The sequence below is a fragment of the Ranitomeya variabilis genome, chromosome 1 (genome assembly GCF_051348905.1).
Source record: "Ranitomeya variabilis isolate aRanVar5 chromosome 1, aRanVar5.hap1, whole genome shotgun sequence".
NCBI classification, from domain to species: domain Eukaryota; kingdom Metazoa; phylum Chordata; class Amphibia; order Anura; family Dendrobatidae; genus Ranitomeya; species Ranitomeya variabilis.
The window spans coordinates 875,003,282-875,030,013 of NC_135232.1; the positions used below are offsets into that span (position 1 = coordinate 875,003,282).

At 40.8% G+C, this 26,732-nt stretch overlaps 1 protein-coding gene across 1 annotated transcript in view; it reads left to right on the forward strand.

The window, feature by feature from the left end:
• LOC143788229 (alcohol dehydrogenase 1-like) overlaps positions 1-26,259 on the forward strand; it is a 35,940-nt gene extending 9,681 nt beyond the window's left edge. The window contains exons 2-9 of the mRNA XM_077277743.1: positions 4,832-4,933; positions 10,122-10,263; positions 11,165-11,252; positions 14,908-15,127; positions 15,387-15,647; positions 24,548-24,683; positions 24,808-24,946; positions 25,976-26,259. Coding sequence (XP_077133858.1) covers positions 4,832-4,933; positions 10,122-10,263; positions 11,165-11,252; positions 14,908-15,127; positions 15,387-15,647; positions 24,548-24,683; positions 24,808-24,946; positions 25,976-26,009 — 1,122 coding nt within the window. The 3' untranslated portion in view covers positions 26,010-26,259. The remainder of the gene's footprint in view (positions 1-4,831; positions 4,934-10,121; positions 10,264-11,164; positions 11,253-14,907; positions 15,128-15,386; positions 15,648-24,547; positions 24,684-24,807; positions 24,947-25,975) is intronic.
• Positions 26,260-26,732: the final 473 nt, after the last annotated feature.

Here is a 26,732-nt window from a genome sequence, read left to right on the forward strand (position 1 = left end):
CACTACACCGCACCATAACATCAGCACCATCATACCACCACCTTTCATTGTGCGCCCCTCAGCAGGGTCACGGACCGGGTCTAGCCACCGTGACAACCCCAGAGCAGAGACTCAGAGGCCCGGTACCGGGTACCCCTCGGCCCTGCGGCAGTGGGGGCGCTACATATATATATGGAGCTATTCACATATCCATGGGGATTTTTTCAGACACCATTCTTCACAAAAACTCATGGGGGCATGTATGTTTCTGATAGCAATCATAGGTGAATATTACACTTACAAATCTATGGGTCTGAGAAGATCATGGACAGCACAAAAATGAAATCAGTGTGCACTCTGTGTGTTGTCCATGATTAAAGAAGCACTCCTCCTCCCATCAGAGTGTCACTACACAGCTGTTGAGTGACCCAGAAAGAGGGGCTCCTTCCCTGGCCCTAACACTAGGGGGGCTCACCCTGCTCCCCTGGATAATTCAGATGGCAATGATGCCAGGACCTCCGCCCTTGCCTCATCTCCTAAGTTAGCCCTCCGTCTGTTCACTTACTCCACCCAGGGAAAAGGGGGTGCTACTGTGCACCATAGTATACCAACCCGACAAACAAGGCAACACAAACAACGGTTAACAGAAAACTTCAGGCATACAAAATATTCACTCACATATAACAAAGGAATGCATCGGGGCATGGAGGTAGGAGACTAAACCAAAATAGAGAAGGATAAGGAATTACCACGCATACAAACCAAGTAACAGTCACTAATAACTCCTTCAACTATCCTTCTCATACCAACTCCTCTCTCACCGTTAGCCATGTAGCAAATGCTACCTCTGACAAGAATTAATAACAGAGCCCAGATTATAAAGGGAAAAGGAGTGGCTAACCGAGCACAGGTGTGGACACAGGTATTTCCAACATCGCCGATTAACCCCTGTTTTGCCAGAAGAAATAAACACATTTAAAGTGAAGGAGAAGTACTTCTTCTCAGAGCCGTAGTAGGAGCAATGAGACACTGCAGTCTTCTGGCTCCACACTGTCATGGTAACCCCATGACACAGAGTTGTTATCCTCTTATTATGCTGCAATCATCATATTACATAGTACTGTGTAGCTACAATTGCTCATTTTGCCTTTCTACCCAGTAAAATTCTTCTATTTTCTCTGCTCTATGTAGAAACAGAAAGTGTCTTGTTTGTACGTTTATTATTCCCCTCTTCAACTTCTAGCTGCTCCCCCCATAGACTTTTGCTGTGACTCATGACCTAGACAGGGATAATTGACCTCCTGTTTCTACATAGAGCTTAGAAGGATTCAGCTAGTCAATTTTTATTCATGTGATGTCATAGACCTAATGGAGAAGATTAGAATTAGCTGGGTAGAAAGGCAAAATGAGCAATTGTAAGTACTGTAGTGCGTCGATGTTCACACCGTGTGGTAATGAGGCAGTGACCCAGGAAAGTTCAAAGTAAATGTCTTTAATGTCCAAAACAACTCACATATGATATACAAAATGGTATTGTTATGCTGCTGCAGTGCAGTATAACGCAACCTCCACCAGAGGGAGCTTAAGAGGGAAGTGAGACTGCATACACAGAGAAGCACCACAGAACAGCAGCACAGGCGCCACCAAGTGGAGAGAGAGAGTGGTCAGACAAGCCGAGTCAAAATACAATCATAGGCGGAAGTATCAAAAGGGATAAGCAGTACACATGGTCAGAAATAAGCCAGGAGGTTCAGCAATGGTCAGAAGTGGATAAGACAAAGTCAGAAGGCAGAAGCGAGTCCGAATACGAGCCAAGTCAGGAACCAGAGAAGCAAATAGACAAGCAGGGAAATGCTGGGGAAAGGGCAGACAGAGGGAGTCAACAGACACAGGGCAAGTCAGAGATCACAGCAGGACAAATCAAGGGTTACCAGTGTCAGGTTCACATGCCGAAGGCAGAGCTATTGCTGACACCACCAGCATGATGCATGGGAGCTAAATAGCAAACCGGAACCCAGAATGATGCAGAGCAAAGTTAACCCTTGACATGATCCGCCCAGAAAAGGGCAGACAGGATTAAACCCTGGAACGGATCATGACAGGTATCCACCGGATCACAGCTGGGACATCAAGACAGTACATATCTGAGACCGGTTACCAGGGGTGATTGCGCTATTATGTCATGCTGAGGGGTGCCAGGCATCTTGCTTCCCTTGGCTCTGTGTTCACTTCACACAAGCTGGATGTTGCAGAGCCACCTGCTCTGCAGTTTGCAAACCAATACTGACACACCCAACCCTTTACTGCAGGGTTTTTTAAATGAGATCTGTGGCCATGCGCCACTTGTAAGACCCATCTGGAGGGAGTGAACTGCCCCACTACCATCCTGTAATTCACTCCAAAAATAAAATCCTATGCCAGGTTTTCTTAAATCTGCCTGGGGCAAATAGCTTGTCCAAGACCAAAACTTACTTTTACTTTGCACTGCAACCACAGCTATGTCTGTGACTGCAATGCACTCCCATGGCTCAATGTGCTTCTATGCGTATTCTAGGGGACGCATATCGACCCTCGCATACAATGCCCATCACAGCTTCACAGTACACAGTGCAGCATAACATGATTACAATATATTAAAAGAATAAAACATTGATGGGAGGAGGAATGCTTGTTTATCTTTGTAGTGGATATAAGAAGCTTTGCAACTTATATATTTATTTTTTTCATCAGTGAAAAATACTGCTGAGACACTGATGTTAAATACTGACAAACTGCCAAACATTTGGTTCCAAAACTCTGAAAAGAAAAATTGCAGTGGGTGATAATCAGGACTGTACATAACATGGGTTGCATGGTCTGTAACCACTAGGAGAATTCAGAAAAATGCTGCTATTAGATTTCCGTGCTATCAAATAACTGGCATAAGAGATTGTAACTTACAACACAGCGCCACCTATATGTTATTTAGCAAATAGCCATATATATTGTCACTGGTTACAAACAGTCCATTGCAGTGTTAAGTACCTTTATTTACGGTTTGTAATGAAATCTTGTCCTGCAGATAAGAACAAAGTCAGCCGGTCGTATAAATCGAACCGCAATGCACGGATTGGCCGCAGCTCTTCTTACCCCAGTGTGATAACTGCATAGAAATATATGATGCTGTCACGTTTGGGTCAGGAGAGTTGCCGCAAGTCCATGCATTGTGGACCGATCTCAGTCTGAATTATACGTCCATCTGACTGCGCCTTATTGTGATAATCATCATATTAGACTTACGAATTAAATGCTATTATTGTGGTCACTATTTAGAATTTTAGATACATATTAATTATGTTTTATTATTTCTTATTGTTTTGCCTTTGAGTTTGAAAAGATTTAAGTTTGTAATAAAAAAATACAAAACCAGTACCGTAGCTTTGTAACCTAATTTATTGCTAACCTATAGATCTGTAATCTATATAAATAAAAACATAAATGTCAAAATCTTAAATCTCCGAAAGTTATTCACCAATTGCATTGCATACGAGCGTGTTTTTATATACCTATGATATAGATGGGACACATGTGACAGGTAAAAACATGCTTTTTTGAACAGTGCAACATTTCCAAAGCATCCGGCAAGGGAAAGTATTGTAGAAATGCAAACTTATTATTTGGGATGAATGCACAATGGCGCACAAAAAAAATCGCTTGAGACTCTTGATCAATAATTGCAAGATTTGCACGGAAACATCAGACCATTTGGGAATGCATTGAAATTGCTTGAATGAGATTTCAGACAAACATTACCTGTAATTCCTCGATCAACACCAGCGGACTAAATAAATGCTTGCCTGAAATACTCTACTTTGTGGCGACACGTAAAGACGTTAAATTAACTACAAATATGTGTGTCCAACTGCAAAACGATCGATCAGCTGAGATATTCTTTCATCAATTGCTGGAAATTGGGAACAGAAAGGTGGCGGTTGATCTGACCTCAGGATGAATTTCATTGCCTCAAAACTTCTGCTATTTAGAGGCGTCAAAGGAAGAATTGATTGAAAAAGAACTTCCCAATATTCAAACCAATTACAAGAATTACGATTGGCTGAGTGAACGAGCCAAGAAATAAGACGTCTACAAACGTAACAATAATATTCAGTCTAACATTCAAAGCGAGGCAGTCACGTGCAAGTCCGTCAACACTGTTGTGGAAGCAGATGAAGCAGTTAATTATCCAACAGAATTTTCGAATTCACTCGATCTGCCAGGGATGCCACCGCACGTACTGGAACTGAAAATCGGCATGCCAATTATCATGTTGCAAACTATCAACCAGCTAAAGCTTTGCAACAGCATGCAACTTGCAGTAAAAAAATTAATGAACGATGTCGTAGAAGCAACAATCTTGACAGGACCTCTCAAAGGTAAAGATGTCCTTATTCCTCGCATTCCCAATTCGATTGGCGTTTGCAATCACCATCGATAAAGCTCAGGGCCAATCTTTAGAATGGTGCGGTTTAGATCTAGACATGGATTGCTTCTCACATGGACAATTATACGTTGCGTGTTCTAGAGTCGGCAAACCAATCTCTATATCTACACAGACAATGGAACAACAAAAAATATTGTATGCCCACCAGCATTGTAAAATTAAACATATTAGAAATGTACGTTTTCTCTTTTCATTTTTTCCATTTATCCAGACTGAGCCACAGCAACTCGTGAATGGGTACAGGTAGTAAATCATAAACTTCTATTGAAACATTCATGCACAGGGGTCAGAGGTTCTCTGGGTCATATAATTTGAGTAATTATAGCTAAAAAATATATCACCTGTCAATACAATTCTTTGCTTTTACCCTAGGTCATAAAATGCAGGGCTGCAGTCGCATATGAATTTAAAAAGCCATTGGTTGTTCAAGATATTGAAGTTGCTCCACCCAAGGCTCATGAAATTCGGGTCAAGGTAATTGGAGTTTACGCCAATCTTACTCTTAATATTTTGATGCTTTTAAGTAAGATGTAACTTTAAATGTACCTTTATTTTAAATGGCTGTCTGTTTTATATTTTCCTCCATCTTGTTAGTGAAGTTATTCTCTGTTCACGTCTGCATTTGGCATCCTTCTTAGGGGTTCCATCGGGTTTTCTACAACTTTCCACTGCAAGTTGTATGGATCAGTTGCATGATATGTCTGGCACATTGCTGTGACATCACTATGCATAAAAGTGATATTGCAGATATGAACAAAGCCATAGACCTTTCCTGTAGTGCCCACTGTAACAAATTGTATATTTGAACTTCCTTTTTTGTGCAGATTCATCAGTAGGAGCCCTGCCCCAGGCAATAGATCTATTGTTCTTCTTTTAAAGTAGTTATAATAGGCAGAATAATTACAAACATTGCTGAGATGCTGTAATCATTCTTAAAGTGCACTTATTTAACCCCTTCACGACATGCCCCGTACTAGTACGGCACATGTTGTGTCTCCCCTTTTGATGTGGGCTCCAGCGGTGAGCCCACAACAAAGTCGCGACATGTCAGCTGTTTTGAACAGCTGACATGTGCGCGCAATAGCGGCGGGTGAAATCACGATTCACCCGCAGCTATTAACCAGTTAAATGCCGCTGTCAAACGCTGACAGCGGCATTTAATCGGCACTTCCGGCCGCGCAGCCAGAAATGAGCGCATCGCTGACCCACGTCACATGATCGGGGTCAACGATGCATCAGGATAGTTACTATACTATAGAGGTCCTTGAGACCTCTATGATTACTGATGCCGGCCTGCTGTGAGCACCACCCTGTGGTCGGCGCTCATAGCAAGCCTGTTATTAAGCTACATAGCAGCGATCTGATGATCGCTGCTATGTAGCTGAGCCGATCGAGTTGTGCCAGCTTCTAGCCTCCCATGGAGGCTATTGAAGCATGGCAAAAGTAAAAAAAAAAGGTTTTCAAAAATATGAAAAAAATAAAAAAATATAAAAGTTTAAATTGCCCCCCTTTCGCCCCATGCAAAATAAAACAATAAAAATAAAATCAAACCTACACATATTTGGTATCGCTGCGTTTAGAATCGCCCGATCTATCAATAAAAAAAAGCATTAACCTGATCGCTAAATGGCGTAGCGAGAAAAAAATTAAAAATGCCAGAATTACGTTTTTTTGGTCGCCGCGACATTGCATTAAAATGCAATAACGGGCTATCAAAAGAACGTATCTGCACCCAAATGGTATAATTAAAAACGCCAGTCATGTTAGGTGTCAATGAACTCGTACTGACCTGGAGAATCAAAATGGCAGGTCAGTTTTAGCATTTAGTGAACCTAGCAAAAAAGCCAAACAAAAAACAAGTGTGGGCTTGCACTTTTTTTGCAATTTCACCACACTTGGAATTTTTTCCCGTTTTCTAGTACAAGACATGGTAAAACCAATGTTGTCGTTCAAAAGTACAACTCGTCCCGCAAAAACAAAAAAAGTTATGGCTCTGGGAAGGAGGGGAGCGAAAAACGAAAAAGGGCTGTGGCGTGAAGGGGTTAATTATGGTTGATGTGTCATGGACTTCAGTTGTCATTGGCTTGTAAGGCAATAACATTTTGGAATTGATTAAATAAATTATTAATTATGATATATTGAATACATTGTTGAGTCTTAAACCATTTAAGCGGGCTGCTGTGTCAGTAACTGTGTAGAGTGGGGGGGGTTTTGCTCCTATACAAATTCATCAGACACATATTAGGCTGGAGTCACACTAGTCTGTACTACGGACGAGTGCTATGTGATAAAAAATCACATTGGACTCTGACCAGTATTTCTCTATGGGGCAGCTCACCTCTTCCGTTTTTTTCTCGTCCATATTACGCTTGCGAGTGAAATCGCAGCATGCTGCGATTGTCCGCGTATCTCAGCTGAGAAACGCCAATGCAAGTCTATGGGTGCAAGAAAAAAAAAAATTGCACAGCACATGGACCATCAGTGTGACTTGCGAGAAATTCTCAGGCATTGGGCAGGTGACAGGAAAGGCTCAGCCATTATTTGCTCATTTTGCAAGTGTATGAGAAAATTTCACCATACGGATGACACATGGATACTTTTTTGAGAAAAAAAAACGCATCCTGGCATTGCACACGGATGAGATACGGATCACCATATGGAGAACATTTGTGCGATTCTCGGCAGGCAAAATCGGACAGATTTTTTATACATTGTGTGTGACCCAGCCTTACTCTGGTGTATTCTGTGATCGCACATATTAGTCAAACGGCACAATATTTTGATTATTTTGGCCAATAGTAGATTGAACCTGCCCCCACACTATTGTACCTTTACATAGCGCATCACAATCCAATGACAAAACCTCTCTACGGCTTTAGTTATCTTATGGTAAACAAGATAGAACATTGATTTAGGTTTAGAATGAAAAATAAATATTTTAAATGTTATTATTGTTAAAAATGAGTCAAATCTTTCCATGAATTTTAAACATATTATGAAACCATTATAGCACTATGCTGGAGTAAATAAAGTCTGATTTTCACCGTATTGTGAATGGTCTGTTAGGCCAAGGTCACATACTGTGGAATCTGTAGGTTCTTGGCTTTCTAGGAATCCAGTAGCATTTTACATTCAATCTACATGAATGTGACATTTATGCTCTAGAAAAGATTGGCATGGAATAATAAAAGCACAGCTCGCTTAGAAATGTGCAGTATGTTCATCATTTGTCCACAATGTACACTGAAAATCCACAGAATGTCAATATTAGAGTGCTTTCACACTGCACTTTGTGCAACACTCAGTGGTCCCGTTGGGGCTATTACCAGACACAAAACAGGATTTGTGTGCATGCTTCCATGGGGCCATTGACTATAGTGGTGTGGACAGAGTCAACGTGCGCTCTGTCATGGATAATTTTGGGCCATATAAATATACGGTAATTTAATCGCAAAGCCACAAAAAGAGGACTAAAAATCCTCCAAAAATTCAAAAATTAATACAGCAAAAAAGGGGCATTAGTGCTTACTTGCCCAGGTCAGTAAAGATGGCGGCAACACAGGTGCATAATACTGATAAGACACCCACTCACAGCCTACCAGTTCATGAAGGGGGTGATTGTCTAGTATTATTGCACAAAAGAGGCTTGCATAGGGCGCTGATCACATACAGGTAATGCACAGTGTCTGGTTTACAGCCTATTAGTGACGCCCAGACTATTAGATCAGGCGGGATGCCCAGCACTATCTAAATACATCCCATGAGAACAGACATCCGAGTTTACAAGGCCAAAAATACTGGGCTTAGCTGCACCCTGAAAAGTTATGTGCAAAAAATATATACATACAGTAATATAGGAGGTATTGGTCAATATTTTGGCCAAGATATGTAGGTATCTTAATATAAGCCTACTGGAGGCAGACACTCAGTCACAGTCTATTACATAGGCCCTTAAACTAAAATGAGGTGGATTAGCGTCCCTATATGTGGCAAAAATCAGAATTCAGCTGTAGATTTGTGTTGTGATATTTGTTTAAAACTATTGAAGAGTGAATCAATTCACAGGACCCATCAGTCATGTCTCTAGCACATGGCTAACAGACAGAAGCCTTGCAAACCTCGTCCTACCTGCCAGCATCTCCGACACATCTTCTGATTAGTGGGCCTGGAGTGACACCATGTGTGCAGTATTGTTGTGGATTCTGTTTTTGGGCTCCCTCTGGTGGTTACAACTGGTACTGGGTGACTTTGGTGGGTTGCGGTCTCTGGTTTCCACCTGTCCATCTGAGGCTGGGTGTTTCCTATTTAACCTGGCTTTCCTGTCATTCCCTTGCCGGCTATCAATGTACTCAGATGTGCTCAGTTTGGTTCTGACTACCTGCTTCCAGATCTCTCAGGATAAGCTAAGTTATGCTTTTCAGTTGTTTTGTTTTTTGTCCAGCTTGCTAAATATTACTCTATGCTAGTTGGAAGCTCTAGTGGGCTGAGGTGCTCCCCATGTGCCATGAGTTGGCACATGGGTGCTTGTAATCTCAGGATGGTTTTTGATTAGGGTTTTTTGCTGACCGCTCAGACCCCTTTTGTATCCTTTTGCTTTCTAGTTATAGCGGGCCTCGTTTTGCTAACTCTATTTTCATATCTATGTGCGTGCCTTCCTCTCATTTTCACCGTCAATACATGTGGGGGGCAACTATACCTTTGGGGTTTATTTCTCTGGAGGCAAGTTAGGTCTTTATTTTCTCTGCAGTGCTAGTTAGCTCTTAGGCTGGCGCGAGGCGTCTAGAATCAACGTAGGCACGCTCCCTGGCTATTTCTAGTTGTGTTTGTCAGGAGTAGGGCAGCGGTCAGCCCAGGTTCCATCACCCTAGAGCTCGTCCGTTATTTGAGTTATTTTTTGCTTGTCCAGTGCGATCCCCTAGCCATTGGGATCCATAACAAGTATGCGCAATAATAACATCATGCCTAGTTCCAAGATAGCAGAACCTGGCATATAGCTTGTAGAGGTGGTTCAGCTTGGATGTTGAATAGGTAAAAAGCATCTAGATATCTCCAAATTAACTCGTGCCACAGTAATATACTGGAGAGTAATAGAAGGAAATTGGAAACTATTGTGCACACCATACACTTTATTTGTATGTTTGTCCTTGCACATTGCACTTTGGGCTTCATGTGGTCTATATTTTACACAGATTTAATAAGTCAATTTTCAACACTAACTGCTACATCAATTGATATACTCTCTGGGTTACCACTCGTTGGCTACGTACAGTATATAAAGTCATGCCAGGCTTACAAGTCAGAAGCCCCAGGTATTCCTACAGGTAAGAAGCAATTTGTAGTGCTTCCCATGTGGCCATTGGACCAGGGCCCTGTAGATCGATTCACCCATCTCTACTTATGTCCCATGGAGATTTGAATAGTGCAAACCCTGACCATGTGAATATACCCTTGTACCATCCTGCTCTAAGTGAAGCTCTACTTATTTTAATGACAACTGCCAATCATGGCGTGCCCAGCTGGGTACCGATTTATAGCTTTAGGTTGGCATTCCAGGTAACCAATATAGCTAGTGAACCAGAGGACGATACACAGTGTATGTTCTACTGGTAGACTGAGAAAAATAACTGGCTCCATTATGCTAACTAAAATGTTTGTTTTACAGGTTTGTGCAAGTGGAATTTGCCACACTGACGACCATGCCCTGAGCGGTGGAATGGCTAGTCTAAATTTTCCTGTAATTTTGGGGCATGAGGGAGCTGGAATTGTTGAGAGTGTTGGGGAAGGTGTATTCAAAGTTCAGCCAGGTAACTGATTAAACTGATATGCTAAAATCAATGCAACAAATGTCTGCAATTCTTCTTAAACATACAGGTTCTCACAATTTCAATTTTCTCAGTGGGCTGTGCATATGGATATCAAGATGTACTTTAATCACTTTGCGACTAATGTTGACTTGAACCTACTTAATACACAAACACATCAATAAATTCCTAAATGGCCGCTTGTATTCACCCCCAAAGTAGTTAGTCACATCCATAGCACAATACACACAAACCTAGTATCCTGACTAGGGTTGAGCGAAACGGATCGGTCATTTTCATAAGTCGCCGACTTTTGGCAAAGTCGGCGTCTCATGAAACCCGACCCGATCCCTGTGTGGGGTCGGCCATGCGGTACGCGATCTTGGCGCCAAAGTCGCGTTTCGTATGATGCGTTTAGCGCCATTTTTTCAGCCAATGAAGGAGCATGGGCAGAGTGATGACATAGGGGTTAGGGGCGTGCACGCCTATCATCATTTTATCGCTTGTGCGCAGTAGGGATTTGCAATGTGTAACACGAGATTTTCTGTGCTGGGACGGAGGAGAGAGAGAGAGAGAGAGAGAAAAAAAAAATGTCCCCCATTGACGTGCATAGGGTCCCGTGTTCCGGCCGATCCTCGACTTTTCGCAGTAATCGGCCGATTTCGCCCGACTCGACTTTTCAAAAAGTCGGGTTTCGCGAAACATGACTCGACCCTAAAAAAGTCAAAGTCGCTCAACCCTAATCCTGACATTATTATCAGGAGTCTCTGTACCATTTGAGGAAATTGTGGCACATTATATTTACTTTATTGAAAAAGAGAGCTTTTCAATTATTTAGAACTCACAAGAGTCATTACTGTTACCATATTAACAATTATCTTTATTATATCTATCTTTATTTTAGGAGATCATGTTATTTTGTTGTGCAGTCCAATGTGCATGCAGTGTAAAGCCTGCCTCCATGAAGACAGCAACTTCTGTGAAAAAAATGAGTATGTTATTTTCTCTTTAATGTTTCATTATTTCCCAATATGTTATTCACCGCTTGGTGATTAGATCCAAGAGAAACTGGTCAATCTCATTGGCCAATAACACATTCAAAAACTCATCTGCATACAGCATAGAATAATAAACTGTCCCCAAGAAGACCAGTGGGATCACCAAAGGGTGACAAACTTTTTTGGGTGGTTACACCTAAATAAAATGGGAATGGTGACAGTTTTCTTGCAAAGGGTGTCTTGCATTGAAATCTGCTGCAATTACCCGGGTACTGCGTTCAACAGACATCAACACCATTTCTATCGCTCCTCACGTGTTAACCTCTGTGACATATCAATGGCTGTAAACAAAGAGAAACTTGTAAATAACTCACGAAAGAATAAAATTACGTTAAAACCAAGCACACCATTGTTTTTCTTGTGAAATTCTCAACAAGTTTGATGTGTCACAAGACCCTCTTCCCATTGAAAAAAATAAAGTTGGATCCAAAATGGCCAACTTCAAAATGGCCGCCATGGTCACCACCCATCTTGAAAAGTTTCCCCCTCCCATATAGTAATAGTAATGTGCCACAAACAGAAAGTTCATATCACCAACCATTCCCATTTTATTTAGGTGTATCCATATAAATGGCTCACCCTGTATATGTGTGCCCCATGTCACAACAACCCTGCAATGTCAGCAAGTGGAGTCATGTTTTGGGCTGGATTCATGTGGATAGTACTAGTAGACCCCTTTATGATCCCTGAAGATGTGAAAACCTTTGACCTTGGCAAAGTATATACAGTTATGTCTGAAAGTGTTGGCACCCTTGAAATTGTTCAAGAATATGAAGTATTTCTCCCAGGAAATTATTTCAATTACAAATGTTTTGTTATACACATGTTTATTTCCTTTTTAAGTATTGTATCAGCACAAAAAAACACAGAAAAAAGGGCAAAATTGCCCAGACAAAATTGTTTGCACCTTTCTAAAATTGTGGGTAAGCAAGTTTGCTGTGATGCTTTTTCTAACTCACCTGTGGCAAGCAACAGATGTGGACAATATGAAAATCACACCTGAAATCAGATAAAAAGAGAAGACAATCACTCAAACTTTGTATTTGAGAGAACAGAAAGAGGAGAACAGAACTGTCTGGGGACTTGAGAACCAAATTGTTGAACAATATACACAATCTCAAGGTTACAAGTCCATCTCTAGAGATAATGAAGTTCCTTTGTCCACGGTGCGCAACATTATCCAGTTTACAACCCATGGCTCTGTAGCTATTACAAAAGGATGTGGATGACAGATAAAGTTTGATGAAAGGTTGCAACACAGTATAGCCGGGATGGTGGATGAGCAGCCCCAATCAAGTTCCAAAGAGATCTAAGCTGTCCTGCAGGCTCAAGGTGCATCGGTGTCAGCTTGAGCTATCCGTAGACATTTGAATTAAATGAAATACTGACAGGAGACCCTGGAGGACCATACTGCTGACACAGAGACATAAACAAGCTAGGTTGCAGTTTGCCAAAGTTTATGGTGGAGGTTCAAAGATGTTTTGGGGTTGTTTTGATGCCTTTTTTTACTGGATGCCTTGACTGTGTGCAAGGCATTAAGAAAACTAAAGATTACCAACAGATTTTGGGTTGGAATGTAGTGCCCAGTGTCAGAAAGCAGGGATTTTCATCCCAGGTCATGAGTCTTTAAGCAGGACAATGACACCAAACAAACTTTAAGAAGCACCCAGAAATGAACGGTAACAAAGCGCTGGAGAGTTCTGAAGTGGCCAGCAATAAATCTGGATCTAAATCCCATTGACCAACTGTGGAAAGAAGGCACTTTTCAAATATGAGAGACCTGGAGCAGTTTGCAATAGAAGAGTGGTCCAAAATTCCAGTTGAGAGGTGTAAGAAGCTTGTTGATGGTTATAGGAAGTGATTGATTGCAGTTATTTATTCCAAAGGGTGTGCAACCAAATATTAAGTAGAAGGTGTCAACATTGTGTACAGCCCATTTTGGAGGTTTTGTGTGAAATTATGTCCAATTTGCCTTTTTTCTCTTTTTTGGTGTTGTTCCAATACACACAAAGGAACATGTGTATAACAAAAATTGTCTTTCTGCAATAATTTTCTGGGAAAAATACCTAATTTTGTGGTATAATTTCAAAGGTGCCAACATTTTTTGACCTTGACTGTATGTTGCAGACATAGGATACATTAGTTCACTATTAGTTTCCATAATAGTTGTGCCCAGTGTTGTCCGATCTCAACATATTTGAACACTGCATTTTGAGGAGCCCATGATGCCACTCTTCAGAGGAGATTCAAACAGGAGAACAACTTGCAAGTGGCCACCTTAAGTAGCTTTTCTCATGATTGCATACACCTGGCTATGAAGTTCAAAGCTCACTGAGGTTACAAAACCAAAAAAAGTGCTTTAGTAAGTCAGTAAAAAGTAGGTAGGAGTATTTAAAACAAGAAAATGATAAGGGTGCCCATACTTATGCACCTGTCAAATTTTGTTTGAATGCAGATTGCAAATTTTCTGTTAGTACAATAAACCTCATTTCAAGGCAGAAACATTACTGTGTCCAACAGTTATTAGATATATGAAACTGAAATAGCTGTTGCAAAAAAAAACAATTTTTATAAAACATTAAGCTTAAGATTAATAGGGGTGCCCAAACTTTTTCATATAACTGTAGCACAGCCAGCATAGTATATAGCACAAACCGTATAGTATATAGCACAGCCTGCATAATATAGCACAGCGCATTTAGTAGATAACACAGCCCACGCAGTAGTATACAGCACAGACCAAACAGTAGTATACAGCACAGCCCAGAGTACTATATACAGCACAGCCCAGAGTACTATATACAGCACAGCCCACAGAGTACTATATACAGCACAGCCCACAGAGCACTATATACAGCACAGCCCACAGAGCACTATATACAGCACAGCCCACAGAGCACTATATACAGCACAGCCCACAGAGTACTATATACAGCACAGCCCACAGAGCACTAAATACAGCACAGCCCACAGAGCACTAAATACAGCACAGCCCACCCCACAGAGTAATATATATAGCACAGCCCACAGAGTACTATATATAGCACAGCCCACACAGTAGTATACAGCACAGAGCACAGCCCGCATCTCTTCTCTTCCTCCACCCCCCCGAGAATGGCCCACAGTCCAGTAAAAAAAAAACAAAAAAAACTCTCCTCAGTCCTCACCTCTCCTCATGCCAGCGTTGCTTCCTGGTTCCTGCTCCTGTCTCAGCAGCTGCAGTCTGCCCGGGGGACACAGCAGGTGCGCGATGATATGACATCATCGCGCACCCGCAGTGTCAGAGGCAGAGCGGGGAATGATGGGAGAGGGAGCGTCTGTAGACGCTCTCTCCTCCATCATTGCGTTCAACTGTACCGGCGTCTATACGCCGGTATAGTTGAATGCGGGGGCGGGGAGAGGCGGATCGAGTGGCCCACTACTGGCACCGGCCCTTCTGGCATTTGCCAGAAGTGCCCGATGGCCAGTCCGGCCCTGGCGTCACAGAATGTTAGAGCTATGTAAGCAATGCAAAATGACTGCATTTTTACTTAGAATAGTTTTTAGATACATATATTTTGATTCTTAACTAATTTGTATTTGTCTTTAGTCTTGGAAAAAATGTTGGGCTCATGCGTGACAAAACCTCCCGATTTTCTATCAAGGGGAAAATGATCCACCACTTCATGACCACAAGTACCTTTACCGAATATACTGTTGTGGATGAATTTGCCATTTGTAGAGTTGACAAACGTGCTCCTCTGGACCAAGTGTGCCTGATCGGCTGCGGATTTTCTACAGGTTATGGAACAGTTCTCAACACTGCAAAAGTAGGTGATATATGTATAATACAGTACCTGAGTGTACTTAACCCTTATGTTGTCAGAATGCAGCAGATCAGTACACTAGGGGCAAATATATCCATTATTAAAGTGAAAATACTACTAAAAATTAAAAATACAAAAATTACCGTACCTGAATATCTGTATTTCTGAAAAGTAAAGTTTTTTCTTGAGATCGACCACTCTTGTCCAAGGATAACTGAAAAGTGAATTGGGCTGATCTGTTTCTTCTTTTATTTTTTGGCAGGTGCAGCCAAGAAGCTCTTGTGTGGTGTTTGGTCTTGGCGGAATAGGCATGTCAGCTGTCATGGCCTGCAAAGTTGCTGGTGCCAGAAAGATAATTGGAGTTGACATCAATCCAACTAAGTTTCCCAAAGCTAAAGAGCTGGGATGCACTGACTGTGTGAATCCAAAAGATTGTTCCAAACCAATACATGAAGTCATAACAGAGATGACCGATGGAGGTGCTGATTATGGATTTGAATGCATTGGCAAGGTTGATGTGATGGTAAGATTTCGTTCATACGAAGATACTGAAGTTTTAGAAACCAATCCACAGATTCCAATTTTACACTGAGGAGATAGAGAATTTAGCAGTTCCTTTCCTAGATAGTGTAAATATAGTGATTAGTATAGGCACAATAATGTTTTAGGGTGATAACTAATGCTTTAATCAATTACGTATTCTTTTCTCTAAGTATCTTTCAAAGGAATCCCAAGCTTCCCCTTGCCAAGGCTCTTTTGCCCCAGTATATTTGTGACAATTAGCTGATAATTTATTTTTATCCCTGATATACAGTGGGGCAAAAAAGTATTTAGTCAGTCAGCAATAGTGCAAGTTCCACCACTTAAAAAGATGAGAGGCGTCTGTAATTTACATCATAGGTAGACCTCAACTATGGGAGACAAACTGAGAAAAAAAAATCCAGAAAATCACTGTCTGTTTTTTAATCATTTTATTTGCATATTATGGTGGAAAATAAGTATTTGGTCAGAAACAAAATTTCATCTCAATACTTTGTAATATATCCTTTGTTGGCAATGACAGAGGTCAAACGTTTTCTGTAAGTCTTCACAAGGTTGCCACACACTGTTGTTGGTATGTTGGCCCATTCCTCCATGCAGATCTCCTCTAGAGCAGTGATGTTTTTGGCTTTTCGCTTGGCAACACGGACTTTCAACTCCCTCCAAAGGTTTTCTATAGGGTTGAGATCTGGAGACTGGCTAGGCCACTCCAGGACCTTGAAATGCTTCTTACGAAGCCACTCCTTCGTTGCCCTGGCAGTGTGCTTTGGATCATTGTCATGTTGAAAGACCCAGCCACGTTTCATCTTCAATGCCCTTGCTGATGGAAGGAGGTTTGCACTCAATCTCACGATACATGGCCACATTCATTCTTTCATGTACCCGGATCAGTCGTCCTGGCCCCTTTGCAGAGAAACAGCCCCAAAGCATGATGTTTCCACCACCATGCTTTACAGTAGGTATGGTGTTTGATGGATGCAACTCAGTATTCATTTTCCTCCAAACACGACAAGTTGTGTTTCTACCAAACAGTTCCAGTTTGGTTTCATCAGACCATAGGACATTCTCCCAAAACTCCTCTGGATCATCCAAATGCTCTCTAACAAACTTCAGACGGGCCCGGACATGTACTGGCTTAAGCAGTGGGACACGTCTGGCACTGCGGGATCTGAGTCCATGGTGGCGTAGTGTGTTACTTATGGTAGGCCTTGTTACATTGGTCCCAGCTCTCTGCAGTTCATTCACTAGGTCCCCCCGCATGGTTCTGGGATTTTTGCTCACCGTTCTTGTGATCATTCTGACCCCACGGGGTGGGATTTTGCGTGGAGCCCCAGATCGAGGGAGATTATCAGTGGTCTTGAATGTCTTCCATTTTCTAATTATTGCTCCCACTGTTGATTTCTTCACTCCAAGCTGGTTGGCTATTGCAGATTCAGTCTTCCCAGCCTGGTGCAGGGCTACAATTTTGTTTCTGGTGTCCTTTGACAGCTCTTTGGTCTTCACCATAGTGGAGTTTGGAGTCAGACTGTTTGAGGGTGTGCACAGGTGTCTTTTTATACTGATAACAAGTTTAAACAGGTGCCATTACTACAGGTAATGAGTGGAGGAAAGAGGAGACTCTTAAAGAAGAAGTTACAGGTCTGTGAGAGCCAGAAATCTTGATTGTTTGTTCCTGACCAAATACTTATTTTCCATCATAATATGCAAATAAAATGTTAAAAAAACAGACAATGTGATTTTCTGGATTTTTTTTTCTCAGTTTTGTCTCCCATAGTTGAGGTCTACCTATGATGTAAATTACAGACGCCTCTCATCTTTTTAAGTGGTGGAACTTGCACTATTGCTGACTGACTAAATACTTTTTTGCCCCACTGTATGTTTGCAGCTCTAGCAAAACATAAGAGACCACCACATCAAAACCCTGTCATGGGCAGCCCAATCTCCGGACTTGAACCACACTGAAAACCTCTGGAATTTAATCAAGAGGATGATGGATAGTCAAGTCATAAAAAAAAGAAGAACTGCAGTGCTTACATTTTTGCACCAGGAGCAGTGTGAAATACTGGTGGAAAGCATGCCAAGACGTATGAAAGCTGTGATTAAAAATCATGGTTATTCCAAAAATTATTGATTTCTGAACTCTTCCTGAGTTAAAACATTAGTATTGTTGTTTCTAAATGATTATGAACTTGTTTTCTTTGCATTATTTGAGCTCTAAAAGCACTGTTTTTTTTATTTTGGCAATTTTTCTTTGTCAGGAAAAAATAGAAAAATTATTGCTTGGAAATTCGGAGTCATGTTGTCAGAAGTTTATAGTATAAATGAACAATTTACATTTTACTCAAAAATATACCTATAAAGAGAAAATCAGACAAACTGAACATTTTGCCGTGGTCTCTTAATATTTGCCAGAGCTGTATATATGTACTTTGTAGTATTTCATCCTTCCTGTAATACATGTCATCCCACTCCTCACTGTTATTCTGGGTAATATCTGACACTGTATTCATAACTGTCTGTCTTAGGAGGCAGGGCTGCCTGGAGAGGAGCATGAACCAACAATGGAGATGTGTCTCAGACTACCTCAGTTTGCCCGTAGGCAGTATAGCTAAACTGCACTCACATGTCACAGCTCTGCCTCAATGGAGTTGACCTAAATAGCACCCAAACAGCACTGGAGAACCATAAGAAACAGCTACTCACAATCTGTAGGCACTAACTGCTACAACAGTTTTGAGGCAATGACTGAAAAAAATGTTCATCTTAATGCAATAACCACTTGATATAGGTTCTACTAGGATCTATAGACATCAGAGAAAGGGATCCCTCACTCAGGACCCACTTTATAACCAAGAACTGAGGGTTAACATACTGTGACTCTCATTAACACAAAACCCATCATTCAAAATGGTGATTTCACAGCTTGCCCTGCTCCCCTCCCTTCAGAATGATCTTTGCACTCTCTCATTAAATGCTTCAATACAATGGCGTAGGGTCTGAGTCAGTCTATTGCTGCTATTGTGAATGTGGATTTTTTTAAAGAACAGAAAGTATAAAGAATAGCCCCAGTTACCAGTATGAAAACTGCATGAACTTTTTTCAATGCAGATTAAAATATGGAAAAAAAACCCAAGAAACATTAACAACCATTGAAAAAAACATCTAAGATAAAAATCTGATTAAACAGTAGGTTATTTTTTAACAACACCTTGCCTTTAAATTCTGTAGATTCATATTATTTCAATAAATATTAACCCCTTCGCGACATGCGCCGTACTAGTACGGCTCTGCAGGAGGTGCATTTCTGCCTAGAGCAGTACTAGTACGCGCCGCGATTGCCGCAGCCTCACACTGAGCACTGCGGCAATCACATGCGGGTGTCAGCTCAGCTGTATGTGACAGCTGACACCCCACAGCAACACCCACGATCGGTGCTAGCACCGATCGTGGGCATTTAACCCCTCTGATGCCACTGTCAGTAGTGACAGTGCCATAGAGGGGGCTCCCTGCGCACTGCCCTCAGAACAATGAGATGCGATTGCATTGTTCTGATGGTATCCATGAAGACATCCGGCACCAAGATGGCCGCGGGGTCCTTCCGGGTCCTGGAGGGAAGGTGGCTTGTGAGTGCCTCCTTCCCTGCCTGTCCCATCTTGATCTGACACTCTGCTGTGCAAAGTGTCAGATCAGCGATCTGATGTAATATAGTAATGTCCCATACTGGGACAATGTAATAAAGTTAAAAACAAATATTAGAATGTGTAAACATACATATTTTTTAAAATCTCCAAATAAAGAAAAAATAAATACATTTGTTTATGTAATAAAAAAACAATAAAAATACACGTATTTGGTATCACCGCGTCCGTAACGACTCGCTCCATAAACTGTCCCACTAGTTAACCCCTTCACTGAACACCGTAAAAGAAAAAGAAAAAATGTGGCAAAAACAACGCTTTATCATCATACTGCCGAACAAAAAGTGCAATAAAACATAATTCCAAAGACAGATGTAAATAATAATGTTACTGCTGAAAACATCATCTTGTCCAGCCAAAAAACAAGCTGCCATACAGCTCCATCAGCAGAAAAATAAAAAAGTTATAGCTCTCAGAATAAAGCGATGAAAAAAATAATTATTTTTTCCTATAAAATAGTTTTTATTGTGTAAAAGCACCAAAACATAAAAAATCATATATCTGAGGTATCGCTTTAATTGTACTTACCTGAAGAATAAAACTGTCACCAATTTTACCACATACGGAATGGTATGGAAAAAAAAAAAAAGAAAAGCAATTCCTGAATTGCTGGTTTTTGTTCATTCTGTCTCCCAAAAATCGGAAAGCGATCAAAAAATGGCATGTGTCCAAAAATGGTACCAATAAAAATGTCAGCTCTTCCCTCAAAAAACAAGCCCTCACATGACTCAGTCGGCCGAAATATATAAAAAAATTATAGTTCTCAAAATATGGTGATGCAAAGACTAGTTTTCGCAATAAAAAACATCTTTTAGTGTGTGACATCAGCCAAACATAAAAGCCCGATATAAATCTGATATCGCTGTAATCCCGAAGAATAAAGATACCTAATCACTTATACTGCACGAGGAACAGCGTAAAAAATAAAGAAAACCAAATCTTCACATTCTGCCTCCCAAAGATCGCGGTGAGGCTCGGCGCACTTTTATCCTGCACTCTGGCGGAAGGTTCCCTATAATGAGACAGATGGAGGAACTGTGGGCACCATAGGACCTGTGTCCATCTTTTTAGGATTGCATAAAAGTGCTGTTGGCCACAGTTTTCTGCACTTCTGAAAAAAAGGAAACCATGGAACAGAGGTCAGATGGAGTCCAGAGTAACTGCTGCCTCACTATAGTGAATAGATCCATTGAGGGTTTCATCTGAATCACATCACTCAGAGATTGAGATGGAAACCACAAAGTAAGTGCTCTGTCATGGTTTGACCCTAACCAACGGGTGGTAAGTCAATGGACTCACAAACAATGGGATAGAAAAGGTGAGAGGAAGGTCCTACCCATAGGGAATGGGGGATGGTTACCACCTGAGCCTGTCCCTGCGCTCACCTAATGCCCTATGTGGGTCCTTCCCCCCCCCCCACTGCCATCAGGATACCTCATCCCTAGTAGTCACATATTACTGCCCTGGCTAGTGCACTTGCCGGCAAGGAGCACTAGCCTCACCTCTGCAGATTATACACACAGGGGGTGAAAAAACACCACACTGAGCTTATAAACACCGCTGCTAAGCTCCACACTGTAGATAACAAAAGCAACTGGACTCCAATCACTAGACGTGGCTGACACCAGAGAGCTGCTCTTGCTAGGCTGGTCTCCAGAAAGAAACTGTGTCACCAGCAGTCAGCCGATGCATCAGGTCACCTTTTAAAGGATGGTGGGAGTAGTCACCACCTGCATCAGCTGACCCAGCACTGCAGTAACGCCAGACTACCAATGGGGGAAAAACTTACATTAGCCCCCAATAGTCCAAAAGGAAAAAAGATTTAAACTTAGTGGAACCAAAAAATGGATCATGACATGCTCAGTGTAGAGCGCCGTATAACTGATCCCAAACGTTAAGTAAAATATTCCCAATAAAAGCTTCCATTCAATCCACAAAAAAGCAAGCCCCCACTCTGATCTGTTGTCTATTAACAGAAATATAGGGGGCTTCCATATTACTGGTGGCACAAAGGTCTGGAAAAGCAAAATAGCTCCTCACTCGCCAAAAGAAATTCAGCAAATTTTCCGCTCCCAAATCCAAACATTTAGCGCCCACTTGTTTGGCATTTCTGTATTAATGAGTGCCCCCCTAATTTACAGCTGCATGTCTCCAGAAGCATGAGCTAGCCATAATGTACTGGTCACTACACTACAGCGTACTGGTCACTACAGCGTACTGGTCGCTACAACGGCAGTTTGCAATTTTCACTCAGCAACATCTACTACTGCCTGTTTCTGGAAAACACCCATGGAGTCAAAATCATCACTACATCTGTACATAAATTCCCAAAGGGTTATAATTTCCAAAATGGGGTCCCTTACGAAGGGTACATCTGCACTGTAATATGACGCTACTTCCCTTCTGAGCTTTGCACTGTACCTCAAAAGTAGTTTTCTACCACATATGGGGTATCGGTGAACTCACGAAAAATTGCACAACAAACTTTGGGGTCCATTTTCTCCTTTTGCCCTTGTGAAAATACAACATTTGTAGTTAAAGATTTTTATGGGAAAAATGTGATTTTTTTTTATTTTCATGGCTTGACATTAAGCATCTGTAAAGCACCTGGGGGTTCAAGGTGCCCAATACACATCTAGATAAGGTCCCAAAGGGCTCTAGTTTCCAAAATGGTGTCACTTGTGGGGGTTTTCCACTATTTATACACATCAGGGGCTCTTCAAACGGGACATGGCATCAACTAACTATTCCATCAAATTTTGCATTCAAAAAGTCAAATGGTGCTCCTTCCCTTCCAGGCCCTTCCATGCGCGCAAACAGTTGTTTTCCCCCACATATAGGGTATCGGCGTACTCAGGAGAAATGGCACAACAAATTGTATGGCACAATTTCTCCCATTACCCTGATGAAAATGCAAAATATGGGGCTAAAAAAGATTAATTTGGGAAAAATGTAATTTTTTTTATTTCCATGGCTTTATGCTATAAATTTCTGTGAAGCACCTGTGGGTTCAAGGTGCTCAATACACATCTAGATAAGTTCCATAAGGGGTCTAGTTTCCAAAATGTTTTAGGCACATCAGGGGCTCTTCAAACGAGATATGGCGTCCGCTAATTATTCCATCAAATTTTGCATTCAAAAAGTCAAATCTCACTCCTTCCTTTCCAAGCCCTGCTGTGCACCCAAACCGTGGTATTCCATCACATATGGGGTATCGGCATGCTCAGGAGAAATTGCACAACAAAATGTATTGTCCATTTTCTACTGTTACCCTTGCAAAAGTTAAAAAAAATAGGTCTAAACCAGGGGTGGGGAATCTTTTTTCTACCAAGGGCCATTTGGATATTTATACCATCCTTCAGGTGCCGTGCAAACTCTGCTCACAAAGTACATCCTGACTCTGGCACTGGTTAACAGAGCAAGAAGAAATTAATGAGCTGGTTGTAATCAAAATACACCTCCCTGCCCAAGAATGTGGTCACTGAGACTCTGCTCGGGCACCTAATAAAAGGTCATCGAGCGCCGTAAATGGCCCTGGGACCTGAGGTTCCCCACCCCTGGTCTAAAGGAAAATGTTTGTGAAAGCAAAGTAAATGTTTATTTTTTCCTTTCTCATTCCAAAAAGTCCTGTTTATTAACACTTCAGGTGCTTCACATCTTGAATGTGGTTTTAAGCACCTTGAGGGGTGCAGTTTTTAGAATGGTGTCATTTTGGGCTATTTTTTGTCATATAGGTCCCTCAAAGTCACTTCAAATGTGAGGTGGTCCCTAAAAAAATGGTTTTGCAAATTTTGTTGTGAAAATGAGAAATCGCTGGTGAAATTTTAACGATTATAACTTCCTAACAAAAAAAATGATGTTTCAAAAATTGTGCTGATGTAAAGTAGACATGTGGGAAATATTATTTATTAACTATTCTGTCTGACATACAGTATCTCTCTGATTTAAGGGCATAAAAATTAAAACTTTGAAAACTGCAAAATTCTCAAAATTTTCACCAAATTTCCACTTTTTTCACAAATAAATGCAAGTCATAGAGAAGAAATTTTAACGCTATCATAAAGTACAATATGTTATGAGAAAACTTTCTCAGAATCACCAGGATTTGTTGAAGTGTTCCAGAGTTATTACCTCATAAAGTGACAATGGTCAGAATTGTAAAAATTGGCCTGGACATTAAAGTGAAAACAGGCTTTGTCTCAAAGAGGTTAAAATATACTTGCTATAAAGCTGTAAACCCTTATAAACTAGACATTTGCAAAACCTCTTTATTCAGAAAAGTAGAGGGCAATTATTCTCCAAATCTCATTGTACAGCTATAACACTAATTGCAGAGTGAATGTCAGTCAGTGTAGGGCTGCCGTCACACTAGCAGTATTTGGTCAGTATTTTACATCAGTATTTGCAAGCCAAAACCAGGAGTGGGTGATAAATGCAGAAGTGGTGCATATATTTCTATTATACCTGGTTTTGGCTTGCAAATACTGACCAAATACTGCTAGTGTGACGGCAGCCTTACAGCCGCCATCCCTGTATACTCAGAGCAGTGACTGAACTAGCACCGACGCCGCCCTGAGACTCAAAACTGGAATGCTGCAGGGGGAATAAAGTTAATTTTCTCCCTGCAGCGATTGGGCAGGCACCAGCATTGGGCAAGTTAATAACACTATTAGCCTGCAGATTAATCCCATATCTGCAGGTTAATAGTGTTTTTTCTGTTGACAGATTCCCTTTAACAGAAACTATAACAAAAATTATGCCATATGGCAGTGGTGGTCATCTTCTTCCTTCTACCTTAGCGCAACACAAAGATTTAATTGTGGATACACACAGCATTTAAGCAATCAATTCATGATGGAATGTCATAACACCAAGAGAGCAAAAACACAGCTAATGCGCATCATTTATAGGTTTACAAAAAGTAAAAGTTTACCAAAAGTGACATTGTTAGTACGGTACTCAGGGGAATGTTACAGTTTCTGGATTCTGGAAACATTAGACTATGCAGCATTTGAAGTTTATTCCTGCATTAGGATATGAAGCTATTATTATTATTATTATTTAGTATTATAGTGTCATTTATTACATGGTGCTTTACATGTGAAAAGGGGTATACATAATAAAAACGAGTAAAGTAATCTTAAACAATGGCTATAGATTTTGTTGATTTTTTTTTCATACTTAGGCATCCATGATTCAGTCCACTCATTATGCCTATGGATCTGCCAATATTATTGGCGTTCCCGTTCACACAGAAAGACTAAGCGCAGATGTGATGTGGTTCCTAACTGGACGCACAGTTCAAGGAGCCTTCTTGGGAGGTGAGTCCTAGAAATATTACATTTAAGTGACATCTAGCAATGCGGTAAATGTTGTTTTTCTGTCAGTTATAACCATTTATATTTAATGGTTCAAAAGATAAAATCTAATTCATTGTATTTGCAGATTACAAGGCATCTCTAGATTTCCCTGGATTAGTGAATGATGTCTTGGCTGGTAAAATTGACCTTAATTCCCTGGTGAGTTGCAGACTGCCTTTGGATGAGATCAATGAAGGCTTTGATTTAATGAGAAATGGAAAAAGGTAAGAGGATCTTTAAGAGTGACAAAATGACAATCAATAGTGGGACTTTATAAAGACCAGCATTAATAAAAAGTCTGTAGGACTGATGTGAAAATGTCTAGCTGCAGATCTGATGTAAAACATAGTACATTTGTTACAACACATGTGACCTGCCCAATCTGCTCCACCCACTCTAGAATGACTCTTTAAATGTCCTTCCCATGTGACTTTGGATAAGAAGCCAAGCCAGAAACTCCATTTGGCGAAATGTGTTTTACACTGTTTGCTCCTCATCAGTGCAAACCCATGGAGTAGAGGGTAAAATTTATCCTGATGCAAGGAGATTTATAATCCATGAAATGTTCCTCGGGGAAATTATATAAGCAAATAGCCTTTACAGAGAGGAACTCTTGTGCCATCTGCTGGAAGTAGCAATCTTAAATGTCAGTGTTGACTCTTTAAAGGGCCTTGCCAAATGTACAGTACATAGATAGTAATGCTGTCGTGTCAGACATATATTCAACATGTAACTAAGTATTGTAAATATAATGGAGCAAGCCACAGTGTCTCCAATGATGCGGCAAACTAGTCATGTGACTGACCTGCTACTTAGACCTAGCACAGCTCTTGTTATATTATCAGGGCTATTTTCCCCCATAATAGGCACTGCTTTGGCATTTCCAGGTATTAGTCAAATAATCTCTAACATAGTAATATCGTCCAAAGGTCTGTTTTCATAGCTTGGTGAATATGTTACACTAAACAGTTGGTGGAAAAAAACAAAACAATGATATTGAAAATTTAAAAATATATTTAAAAGAAAAAAATAACAGCACATCCCATGACAACCAGATAAAAAAAAATAAAAAACAGAGGAAAAAAAGTTTAGACTTTTCGAATCATTAAGAATAATACAAAAACAACCCGTAAAAACAAAATTATGGCCAAAGCTCAGCTTTACAGCATATTAGAGCTCCCCCAAATACTATTGCTGATTACTTGATATAAAATATAACTATTAATACAGATTTTATTTTCTTTATTTTACAGCATCCGTACAGTCATTACATTGTGCAAGCAATAAAGGAGTTTCCATCAACAAGTTGCCTGTAACTGAGAAACACAATATACTTTCATTTCAGTTTTATGTTACCTAATCAAAATGTATTTCTCACTTTGTCTTAGTTGCTACAGATGTGGGGTTTGGTGACTTTGCTCTTGTATTTTAGATGATATTTCTATGTAAAGAGATCAGAAATATTTGGCTTTTACTAGTCATTTATTTTATTAACTTTCTTAGCAAAAATAATAAAATATATGATTGTGGTTTCAAAGTCTTATAGTTTTCCTGATTTTTTTTTTTAATTGATTAAAGTGGTAAAATGGGCAAAGAATTAACCATGAATATTTTCTGAATGTGGGTATCACCTCTGTGTCCTATGTATCACATCATTTATGACACAGAGCCTCCACAAAGTGCTTCTCCTCCAGACATCCTCAGGGGGATGAGGCTATAATAGCGTTTTAACCCCTTCATGACGCATGAGGTATATTTACATCATTTGTCATGATGAGCTAATCAGTCATCAGTGCTTCACCCGAGGCTGTTAACCTGTTAAATCCCACTATCAATTTCTGACAGGGGGATTTAACATGCACTAACAGGGCGCTCATCATTCCACACTCACATTGACATGCCCGTCACAGGATGTCGGGACGCCGACCGGTTGTCATGACAGTCACGGTTCTGCTGATGACAACAGTGCCTGAACGTGGTTACAGCTCCTGCTCACTGTGTACTTTCATG